The sequence below is a fragment of the Saccopteryx leptura genome, chromosome 5, assembly GCF_036850995.1.
Source record: "Saccopteryx leptura isolate mSacLep1 chromosome 5, mSacLep1_pri_phased_curated, whole genome shotgun sequence".
Classification (NCBI taxonomy): domain Eukaryota; kingdom Metazoa; phylum Chordata; class Mammalia; order Chiroptera; family Emballonuridae; genus Saccopteryx; species Saccopteryx leptura.
Genome location: NC_089507.1, coordinates 172831000 through 172843113, shown reverse-complemented (window position 1 = coordinate 172843113; position 12114 = coordinate 172831000). Strand labels below are relative to the sequence as shown.

General features: G+C 49.7%; 1 protein-coding gene across 1 annotated transcript in view; it reads right to left on the bottom strand.

Moving 5' to 3' along the window:
• The window catches only part of ABHD12 (abhydrolase domain containing 12, lysophospholipase), a 90194-nt gene that overhangs the window by 10441 nt on the left and 67639 nt on the right, over positions 1 to 12114 (bottom strand). Inside the window, exons 5-10 of the mRNA XM_066386927.1 lie at positions 10442 to 10472; positions 8526 to 8571; positions 4988 to 5117; positions 3678 to 3715; positions 3106 to 3185; positions 2114 to 2196 (exon numbers count right to left, since the gene is read on the bottom strand). Coding sequence (XP_066243024.1) covers positions 2114 to 2196; positions 3106 to 3185; positions 3678 to 3715; positions 4988 to 5117; positions 8526 to 8571; positions 10442 to 10472 — 408 coding nt within the window. The remainder of the gene's footprint in view (positions 1 to 2113; positions 2197 to 3105; positions 3186 to 3677; positions 3716 to 4987; positions 5118 to 8525; positions 8572 to 10441; positions 10473 to 12114) is intronic.

Below are 12114 nucleotides of genomic sequence, written 5' to 3'. Positions count from 1 at the left end.
GAAAAAAAAGAAAAAAGAAAAAGTAATGGTTTTTAAAATAAAACCCTCATAAAAAACAAGAATGAAAAATGTAACCACTATGGATAATGAAGTTCAAATGAAGAAGAAAAGACTAAAAAGGAAAGAAGATAAAATGACCAAAATGGGGAAAAAAAAGTTCTAAAAACGTATTTTTTCCTGGTTTTGAGAGGTAGCTTCTTCCTTTTTTTTGACAGGTGGTGCTGTGCTACAGGTTTTGCCCCTATAGGGCTCTTGGATAGAGGTTTGCTGTTGAGTCACTGTGGCAATGACGTAGGCTGGGCCTCAGTCCTGTTGGTAGGCAGGGCTTATTAGGGCTTGGAGGCTCTGACAATGGGAGTCTCAAGTTTTCCAGGTGCCTCACCCCACGGCTCTCCCACCTGAGCTAGCAGCCTGGGGACTTAGCTGTAAGGTTTGCTCCAGCCACTGCTTGCAGAGCAAGAGGTTCTAAGAGCAGCCAGGTCTTTGCTCCAGTACTGTTCAAAGCACAGTTCTGAGTAAGGCTGTGCCAACCAGAGCTGCCAGTGAGAGCAGGCAGGGCTGGGAGCTGATTGCAGATCAAGCGCCTTTCTAAGGGCCCCGGTCATGTCTAGTACACCTCAGTGCTCTGTGGGTCATCTCCACAGGCTTCTCTCTTGTGCTCCACGGGTCTAATCTCCACAGGCTTTTCTCTTGTGTTCCGCGGGTCTAATCTCCACAGGCTTCTCCCTTGTGCACTGTTTGGTAGCCCACAGCAATCCACATGTGCGAAGAGCCCTCACGACTTCAGCAGTGCATACAGACGCCTGCACCCACCCCCTTAGATGCACAGTGCCTGTGATCTCAGTCATAGTTGGGAATGCAGAAATGTGCTCAGAAGCCTGTATAGGCCTCACAGAGGTACCCTGCCCGGGCAGTTCCAGGACCAAGGATCCCAGCCCTCGAGCACATCCCATGCTGGTGGTCGTGAAGCTGGGAATGCACAAAGACGCTGGCAACAGCCCACACGAATGTCTATTGCTGATAATCTCAGGCTAAGCCCTCCAGCATGTGTGCGTGCCCACACCAGTGGTCGCAGGTGGAGCCACTTGCACACCACTCATGATCGCAGAGCCAGGAGCTCACAAAGCTGCTGGCTCAAGCGCCGGCTGCCATGAGCACCCCACACAGGTAACCTTTGTCGGAGCCTGCCACCCATATATGCCCCTCATCCACGATATCAGGCAGAGCTGGCGTGTTCTTTCTTCTACTTGATCATCCACCCTCACCCAGCAACTTCCCTCTGCCTCAGACCCTCCGCTTCGCTCGACTCCAGACAAAACTGCCCCTTCCTCAGATCAGTGAGGAACGCAAAATACCCTGTTCTCTGTCTTATTTCCTTCAGAGTGGATTATATGTTCAGCCACCTTTTCGACCAATCATACCTTTGTCTGGTGTGTGTATATTTCAGATGCTCCTGAGATTTTTTCTCTCTTTAGTTGTTGAATTGGTTGAAATTTCAGGGGAGATATCAGGAGCATCCCTCACGGCACCATTTCTCTGACGTCACTCTCCCAGATTTTAAAATTTTAATGAAATATTTATATAGGGATTATATAAATAACTGAATATTAAATGAGAATTTTTCCCCTTTTTTGAAAAAATTAAAACATGAAATAAAGACATCACAAAGACACTGTCAACAGAATATGATATTTGTTATTCAAAGAATGAGTCCTTAACTAGAATATTTATTTTTGTTTACCTAATAGAAATATTTTAATAATAAACTTTGTAACATCTTTTCATAGTCAATATCAACCAAATGGCTAAGTAAAAGTCATTTTTTGAATAACAGTTACTATTACTACTTTAATACCCTTGCCAAACTATTTTTAAATAAAAACCATGTGGAAAAAACACTGTTTTCATATAACTTTAATCCTACAGTCCCTCCATGCTCCTCTTCCTTTCAGCTGCAGCCCTCCACCTGCTTTCCCTGACATATTGTTCAGAGAAGAACCATGGTCTTCTCAGAATTCCGTCTTATTCGGTTAATGTGACTGAACAGTGTTATCCTGGGGGTTCTCAGTGTTTTTCTAAACTGAAAAATTAGGTACTCTACCACAATACTCACTTTTCATCATTTGCAAATTTAATTCCACTGCTTGTAATGGGATCAAGGAAGAACCAGTCAAACCCAGGGAAGTATCGATATATCTGAGGGAGACATAAAACAATGTGCAGACACATCAATTAAAATACCCACATGGAAGGCCAAGGTCAAGGGTTCAGACAGAGGGTGCTGAATACCCTGGATACACACCTGCTTCCTAGCATACTGACCTGTACCCCCAATAGCTTTACTGGGGCACCCCTGCCCCTCTGTGCCCTAATCACAGACTCTTCTTGAGGTCTCCTGACCGGCTGTAGCAAGGGCTGCCTGCAAACAGGGTTCCCAAACCTCACAGCAGCAGCCTAAAGACCAGACATCCCACAGGCATCAGGACCACCACCCCAAGGACAACAGGCGTCCATATGACTTGGGAGAAAAGCAACATCAAAGAAGTAAAGAGGACTCTTGGTTTGCAACAGAGCAGCATGAGATCAGGTGGTGTGCTGACACAGCTCCCCAGAAAACACAGCCAGCTAGAAAGCAGTGGAATGGAGGAGGAAGTAACAGGCCACGAGGAGCCCCTCTGGGCAAGGCATCACCCTGAGATACAACCCTGAGAGCCTGGCTGCTGAGCACTGTCTGTGGGGATGGAGAGTGAGGGAGCCACCAGCTCACCCCTGAGGATGCAGCTGGGGCAACAGCTCCCAGCTGGGTTGAGCCCCATGGAGCAAACAGTGGGCAACCCATACCATGAGGGCAAGGCTTCCTGTGGGTCCTACCACGCTAGATGACCCAGCTATGAACCCATCCTACCTGGCCATAAAGTCATAAACTTCCTGGGCAGCTCTGGAGTCAGGCCAATGCCCAGAATTAAACAAGGTTTAATTTTTAATAAATCTGTATTCATTAGAATATTTAAGTAATTTCTATAATCATTGCTTTATTTTACCCTTATTTATTATAGTTATTTTAATAATTAAAATAAGTCAATTTTTAATAAGATCTATACTTGCCACTGAGAATGGATGACTCTTGGCTTCTTCGCGGATATTAGTGAATGGAGATTCCAATATAAGGGCATCTGGAGGAGTCTCTAGATAAGTAAAAAAAAAACCAGGGAATTGTAAAGTAGGCAAAAAGCCCAGACAAAACAGGGTTTGTGGGAGGGGCAGCCCTCCAGAAAAGACAGTGAAACCTGGGTGCTGGCCGAGCCACCCCCCCAGACTCTCCTACAGTTCGCATGAGAGAAGCACCCACACAGAGGACCCTGAGGTGGCCGTCAGTCGCTTCCGAGAACAACATCTGCTGAAGCCATTTATCTGGAGCCTGTTGCCTGGTGAGGCTGCACCAGCTGTTTGACAACCCAGGCGGAATGCAGGCTTAGGCCAGCTGAGGGTCTGCCCAGGCCCTGCCCTCACTATCCAGCTCAAGAGGCTCCATGAGGACACTGAGCACAGTCACTGTGGTGCTTGCCCACAGTACCCACTTCACAAGAACTCCCAGCAGGGACCAGAACGCAGTCAGCACCTAGGGAGCCCCAGGACCACGAGGAGCCTGTGCCCACACATGCCACATGAGCCCCTACCTCGCTCACAGAGGCGCCGTGCCAGATTTGTTGCCACTCTGAAAAGAGAAAAGAAAACAGTTCAGTTGCATTTTGACAAAAAATTGTTTTATATGAGACTGTTCTAATACTAGAAAGTGCCATGGGATCTGTAGGAAAGGGGTTTGGGTAACAAAAATGCTCCAGGACTGGGCCTGGCTGCCCCAGCCATCAGCCAACCCCTCTGACAAGGACAGTGTCCTTCACGTCCCCCAGGTGTGTTCTGCAGCCTCACCAGGAGCAGACTCCTTCAAGCTGCATAACAATGCCCCTCAGCTGACACCTGGTTGGAGTGCTGCTGAGATGGACAGAGGAACAGTGGGGACCAGGGCCACCCTATCAGCTGAGAGGAAGATGCAGTCTATGTGCATAGTTCTCAGAGCCTCTTCTTGTCCCAGGTCTACATCGGGCATGTCCTGTAAAAATATAGCAGGATGGCCTGTTCCCCTCTGTCAGGGCACCATTTCGGAGAGCACACGGCTATTCTCCCCACAAGGACATGACAGGAGCACTGTCCCTGATAATGAATACCTGGCCTGCAGGTCCTGTCCCAATGCAGCAGGCTGTGTTCACTTCAGCAACAGAAACACCAACTGAAGCATGCTACCAAGGTGAGCAGCAACCCGAGAAAGGGGTCGCAGCCACTGCACTTCAGGGAAAGGCAGCAGGAAGAGGCTAGGCTGCTGAAGGTCTTGGGACTCTGTGCTCTGATATCAGCTGCTCCTTTTAGACACACTCTGGACCTCACAGCAGCAGAAACAACTTAGGTGACCCCAAATGGAACAATAAAGTACTTCCTGCCTTGGCACTGTTGCTTTCCCCAAGTGCTCTGGTAAGCCAAGTACGGGCTATGTGGCCTAGCTGTTATCAGGGCCTCTGGTCTGCAGTGATCAGAGCCTGACCCTGGAGCTTGTTGGCAGCACACACAGTCCAAAACCAGAGGATGTGATGCCCAGGTACATCTGGAACTTGAACCCTATCTGCTCTGCTCTTCTCTGGGCACAACGTTGGGCTGCAGAGAGTCTGCCTGTCCTCTCTGCGGAAGGGAGACCCCCCACAACTTGTTCATGTGTGTCCCTAGTCACTTCTTGGGCTTAGGGTTAAAGCACGTCAAACGCTTCTGTTTTCTGGCACCTCACCCCCGTCCCGCATGCAGACAAGAGAGAAAACTTATTGAAACTAAGGTGCTGCAGGATCCACATGCCACCGGGGCGCCCGCAGGGAGTCCAGGTTGGAAAGTTGCCCCATAAAGACCTGCTCCTCAAAGGCCACGTCATGCTGGGAACTCTTACCCAGTGCCTAGGGAGTGACCCCAAATATACACAGGGTTATCTCCACTTCTCGCTTTGATCCAATCAAAAACATGGAGTGCATCATAGGTCATGCCCCGCTCTGATGGTGTGCCTAGTGAGTCACCCCAGCCTGCGGGAGTTAAGCAGAGAGAAGGAAGTCAAGCTCAGCTCACTGAACCTCCTGAGCTGAGAGGCAGGCCTACCCCCTCTCAAGAGGCAGGCCCAGGCCAGGAGGGGCAGTGCCAGTCTCCTACTGCCACAGCCTCATCCACAGTGCCACACACAGGGTGTCCTGACAAGCCTGGTCCTACTGCTCCCATCTCCTCACTCAGTTACAATCCCTGAACCAAAGGCTATCACATGCCCTGTCTGAGTCCCGATGAGCAGCAGTGCAGAAGGTGGGTGGTCCTGCTGGGACATCAGCCTCCCCACACTGGGGGCTTGCTGGTGGCTGGCCCAGAATGAGGAGCCAATGAGAGCCAAGCCTGCATAGGGGCCCCTGAGCCCAATCCAGACTCCATGGCCCAGCTTGAATAGGCAAGGGAGTCAGGAGACGAGGTTCTGGGAAACAGGGTGGGTGATAGGGTTGGTAGGGGGAAGTCCAGGCTCCAGTCAACTCTGACACACACTCTGACACACAGAGGCAAGGGCTCTAAGTATCATGTTTGCATAACAGAGGAAAGCCAAACCCATCTGCCCCAACACTGGGTCCTCCCCAAAGGCCCTCCACCCAGTCTCAGGGAGAGGTCAAGTGCCCTTGTCATTGCTACCAGCTCAGCAGTGAGTCATCATCAAATGATCTGAAAGCACCACAAGGCACTTTCAGAATGAGCAGGTTCTGCTGCATAAGCAAAAGCCCACAGAGTAAGTGGGCATAAAAGCCACCTCCCCAGGACGTCCCAGATACCAGATTAGGGAAGAAGTCATGTGAGAAACAAGGCAAGACTGAAAGGCTCAGGGCACAAGTGGGAGGCAGGGACAGAGAGGGACAAAGACAAACACACAGAAACAGGGAGAGATGCTTAGAAGCCAAACTCTGTCTTGCAGTGCTTAAAAATACAGATTCACTAAGAACAGGTAAGAAAAAGTGCTATACTGGACTTCATTTCCTGCTAGAAGCACAGAGAGGTGAAGAAGGAAGAAGGCTGCCCCTTCTCATCATCGCCAAGGCGCAGAGCACAGCAGCAACAGAAAAGCATTTTTAGCATGGGGAGAGGACGAATGAGTCAACTACTTTGTAGGTCCTCATTTCAGGATCCTTCCCCACCCAGAACTTTCAACCTGATAAAACAGTCCTCTGTAAAAATACCATTCCTCTGGTAGGTAGAATAATGATCCCGCCACCCCGTACATCCTTACCCCTGGAACTTATGAATATGTTATGTGGAAGTGAGGCAGTTAGCAGGAAACTAGGAACATACCCTGGGAAGCACAATGAGGAGACGGACAAGTGGCTGAACAAATGGCTGCATGGGCAGAGCAAATGAACAGCCAGCTGCTGAGTCACCAAACCCCACCCTCCCTATCTGAAGATGCCTAAAAGCAGGTGGTTTCGATTAGTGTTTTTTGAATTTTTGTGCTGGTCCAAGAAAGAGTTAACACTGAGTTTATATGAAGATTATAGACCTAGTGATCTTAGTCAAATTCACTTATGCTCAGGGTGATTTCTGCCTTAGAGGTCCTTGAAATAACTCTATTTTCACCAGTCCCCACATGTAAAAAGGTTGAAAACCACTGTTTTAAATCACTGTAGTCAGGGACACAGATAACAAAAAAACCAATTACCGCAATACTAATAATCCAAGATAAAAGTAAAAGTAACCAGAAAAAGAATCCTCAAATCTATTATACACTCATTTTAATATATCAGCATACTAAATGACACACCTGGGAATCTAATGACTATTGTGTTGAGATCCTCCCCTGGGACCACCCCTAAAATTCCCACCTATAAAAACCAGATAAAACCCTCAGGACAAAGAACACCAGCGCACTCCCTTCTTTGAGAATGCCTGTGCCCCCCTCCTTTGCTTCTTCTATCCTAAGCTGTAAGGGTCCCAAGGAGACTTGCACCCAGAACATGGGCAACAGCAGATTACTCACCCACCCGGTCCCCAGGGGCGCTTCCTTTGCCTCACTGTCCCAAGCTTTAAAAACTTACTCACACCTGGACTTGTGTCTTGAAAAAAATCAATAAATAAAAATTAAAAAAAGAAAAAAGAACCTAGAGGTCACCTGACATTCGAAAGGTCCAGGACCTTGCCAGGCACAGAAGTGGTTTTGTCACAGAATGAGGAATTAGGCTGCGGACAGCTCACCTGGAGATGAGAGTATCCTGGCTTATCGTGAGGGACCAAAGTAATCACAAAGGTCTTTGTAAGTAAAAGAGAAAGACAAAGTCAGAGTCAGAGTAACGCAGATGCAAGAGGCCAATAGTCAAGGAATAAGTGCCGCGTCAAGAGGCTGGAAAAGCAAAAAACCACAGAACCCTCTGAAGGAACCAGCCCTACCAACAGCTTGATTTTAGCCCAGAGGCAGAGGCGGATTAAGGTCGTTGAGGCCCCGGGTGCAGAAGAAAATATTGAGCCCCTTAAGAAGAGAGAGAGAGACCGGGAAAATAAAAATACATGTTACCTATATTTTTATATAAATAAGAAATAATGTATTATTAATGTTAAAATTACACATATGAAACCAAACTTGGTGCCATTAAAAGAAAGTGTAAAGTTGGGGTTTTGTGAGGCCCTTCAGAAGTCGGGGCCCAGGGCGTGTGCCAGGTGCACCCGCTGTTAAATCTGCCTCTGCCCAGAGGTTAAGATTTTGGACTTCTGACCCCAGAACTGCAAGGTAATAAATTTGTGCTATTTTAAGACATTAAGTTTGTGGTAATTTGTTACAGCAACAAGAGGAAACTAACATAACATGGGTCTGGGGATATGGACAACACTGCTATCCAAGAAGGTCAAAGTAAGCCACTCAAGCGCGTTGAGCCCTTTGCTCTCTCCACCTGAGGACTGGGGAGGCATACACTTCTCACACAGCTCATCACTATTAATACAAATATTTTCTATTTCCTGGCTCACTGAGGCAGAAGGATCTCCTCAGTGGCAAGCCCTGGTTTATTCAAGAAGGAAGAAATACTGAGGGGGCAAGAACAAGAATCTTCTCTCTTAGCAGTTCTTTTTCCTGCTTTCATAACTTCTACTAGACAAGTTTTCTTAAGTATAAAATGTGTCTGATGTCCAACTACAGAGAAAGTCTGAGTCCAGTACAGAAAAAAGAATCCTCCACATTTAAGATGCTGCTCACAGAAGACCCATGCTGGGGTTCTAGGCACCGGTGCCTCCGTGCAGGAGGGATGCCCCTGGGGGCTGCATGCGGGACACTCACTGAAGAACCTGCCCCGCCACCACCTCAACAGTTACCACAGGTCAGGCACGCTAGCTGAGCCTGAGCCTCTCAGAGTGATGCCTGCACATCCGACATTAACTGGAGGGGGTGGGAAATTCGGGAGATGCAATTTCAAAAGAACCCTCACCTCTGTAGTCAAAGGTGACCACGTGATAACCAAGGGAACTCAGCACCTGTAGAGTGAAAAATAAACATCTGGGCAAAAATTCTCACATCCTGGACAGAGGGCAACTTGCCCTTTACTAAACCCATTCTGATTTCTGTCTTTGTGCCGTATACAGAGGGGTAACTTAATAAAGACTTAACAGAGCCATCATGTTGCTCCATTCCCAGTAGCAACTGCTGCTACTAGATAAGCTGATGCCTTCCACCTCAGCAACGTGAGCAAGAAGCCAGTCCCCTGGCTCAGAGCCACACCTGCACCTCTGAACTCAGGGGCTCAAAGGCAGCCGCCAGGGGCAGACAGCGGGGACTTTGCTCACCCAGCAGCCCAGGACGAGGAACTCCATCTGCAACCTAATAGATCTCAGATTTTAAGCTTTCACGGAATCATTTTTGTTATTAAAAAACCCTCTAGACTAGGTAATTTCTCTCATTAGATCCCAATTTACAGCCTTCTTCCCACCCCCACCCCTCAGGGAAGCTTGGGTCTGCCCAGAGCATAAGCCAAGCAGCTGGCCACCAAGCCACCCAGAGTCACTGTCTGGCCCTGCCTCCTTTCTCCTTAGGCTGCCCTGGGCAGCCTGCAGTGCTTCCTTCTAGCTCCCAGCCTCTTGCAGGTCCTACACTTTCCAGAGCCACACCCACTCCTGGAATGAGCCATTCCAGGAACAGAACCTCAGCATGGTTTTCCAACCATTCCCTTCCCTGACTTCAGCTAATCCAAGAAGGAAACCAATGCTCCACGGCCTGGAGCTGTCTGCTCAGTACATGACAGACAGAGCAGTGCCCACTTGGCACAGATGTTCCCACATATCTGCTTATGTCCCTTTCTGCCCTGTAGCAAATGCAGATGCCTGTCTGAGAGGAGGAGGACGAGGAGGAGGGGGAGGAGGACGAGGAGGAGGAGGAGGAGGAGGAGGGGAAGAAGGAGGAGGAGGAGGGGAAGGAGGAGGAGGAGAAGGAGGAGGGGAAGGAGGAAGAGGACGAGAAGGAGGGGAAGGAGGGGAAGGAGGAGGAGGAGGACGGGAAGGAGGGGAAGGAGGAGGAGGAGGAGGAGGAGAAGGAGGAGGAGGAGGAGGAGGAGGACGACGAGGAGGAGAGGAGGAGGAGGAGGGGGAGGAGGACGAGGAGGAGGAGGAGGACGAGGAGGAGGAGGAGGAGGAGGAGGGGAAGGAGAAGGAGGAGGGGAAGGAGGAGGAGGAGGGGAAGGAGGAGGAGGGGAGGAGGAGGAGGGGAGGAGGAAGAGGAAGAGGAGGAGAGACAGGCTAGGTGGCCCCAGACACCGGTAGCAACTGCACATTTCAGGCTCCTAGACCCAAATACCTGATGAAGATGAAAGCCACATAGAAGGGGAGGTCTACACACCCGCCTGCAGCAGCCCCCGTCACCTGGGAGACCAGCTAGGCTGCCACTGAATGGCCCAGTGGAGGTGAGAAACTTCTGTGCTGGCCCAATTCCTGAGCCTGCAACTTCGCAGTCAAGTATAGTTGTCTGACCCTTTGCCCTCTCCATTCCTTTCATAGATGAGTAAAGCACAAACAATTTCAAATGACTTTTATGCAATCAGCCAGTATCTGGCATGAGATCCATAAGGCCCATTCATCCTGATTTTGGAAACTATTCTTGGAGGCAGCACTGTAGGAAGCACTCCACCGAGGCAGCACCAGAAAGACTCCCTTCTGCTCATAACACCTGGAAAGAACAGACAGGAAACACCTGGGCAATGCTCCCTCTGTCACAGACCGTGCAGACACTGTTCTGCCCATCATACCCCATCTGGACACTGCTCTCTCAGTCATATACCGTGCAGACATTGCCCAACCCATCATGTATCGTGTGGGCACTGCTCTTTCTGTCATACTCTGTACCATCCTCACCTACCTTGTAAAGCTCCACTCGATGATCACCTCCTCTAGAGTGTCAGGGTAAAGGAAACAAGAATAGATATTAATGCATCATCTCAAAGAACCAGGCCTAGGGTCAGTACTGGAACATCTGGGCCCTTACTGACTTGGTCCCTAAAACCATACAGGAGGTTGAAGGTAGACAGGTGACCTTCTCCTTGGGATACCCTACATGGCCCAAGCTTGTCTCCAGCAGTCCTGTGCCAAGCAGAAGACAGTCTTAGAACCCTGGGGATACTTGTTAATTATTATCTTACTTTTATTTTTGACAAGGTAAAGGATACGTATAGTACCAAATTCAGAAGGCACACACAGAGGATGCACAGCAAGCCCCACCCACTCTTGCCTCGGCATCTAGCCCTTCCTCAGCTCCCTAGTGCTCAGGGACTACGTACAGATAGAAGCAAAGGCACTTCCTTACCTGCAGACACACCCACAGGGGTCTGCCACACACACCTGCCTCCCACACTGCTCACCCTCACCACATTCTTTCTTAGCAGTGGTCGCTTTGCTCATCTCATGGTCATTTGGCTCTTTTCCACTTGCTAATGACTTTAAGTTTTGCTGCCATGGCCAGACTGTGATGTCCTTTCACATATAGGAATGTGGGGCACATTTCTATACAAGGAACTTATTAGTTGAAAGTGTACAATCGTCATCTTGACAATCACCGCCGAGTCCTTCTAGAGGACCCTTGCCTTTTACTCTGAGTGTGTGAGAACGCAGTCTCCCATCTCTTCACCAACAGACTAGTGTTTCTGTGGGCACTGATTACTGAAGAAGAATAGGCTCTCACACATCCGAACTATTTCACATGTTTGCATACTTTGTCCAAGGACCATCTATCCCTCCTCACTTTGTGTTCAGTTGTTGGTCAGTTGTTACTGTGGACAGACAGACTCCAAAGTGTGTCCCCTGCACAGACCTTCTGCCCAGACACCCACTGTGACCTGCTTTGCCCTCCAGAACAGACCATGCATTGCTCTCCTTGCTGGTCCTGCCTAAAAAATGACCACCCCTTAGCCTGCCATGATGGCCAAGGCTCGAGGCAGTAGCCCTGCCTCCTGTCAGGTCCCAGAGGGCTCTCTTTCACACGACCTAAGGTAGCTGCAGCAACCGTGACCCTCTTGAGGGTTTCAGGTAATGCTTTAGATAGTACTCATTCATGAAATGCACCTCCTCCTTCATCCTCCACCTGCTCTCCCATAGACTTCTGAGCAAGGCTGACCAGATGGGGTGAAAAGAGCCCTCTTTAAACAAAGGGTGGTGGTAACTTCAATCCAGCTAATCTGAAGAACATGCCGTCAAAGTCACTCTTGAAAAGCACCTGGGGCCCAGGCCGGTTGGCTCAGCGGTAGAGCGTCGGCCTAGCGTGCGGAGGACCCGGGTTCGATTCCCGGCCAGGGCACACAGGAGAAGCGCCCATTTGCTTCTCCACCCCTCCGCCGCGCTTTCCTCTCGGTCTCTCTCTTCCCCTCCCGCAGCCAAGGCTCCATTGGAGCAAAGATGGCCCGGGCGCTGGGCATGGCTCTGTGGCCTCTGCCTCAGGCGCTAGAGTGGCTCTGGTCGCAACATGGCGACGCCCAGGATGGGCAGAGCATTGCCCCCTGGTGGGCAGAGCGTCGCCCCTGGTGGGCGTGCCGGGTGGAT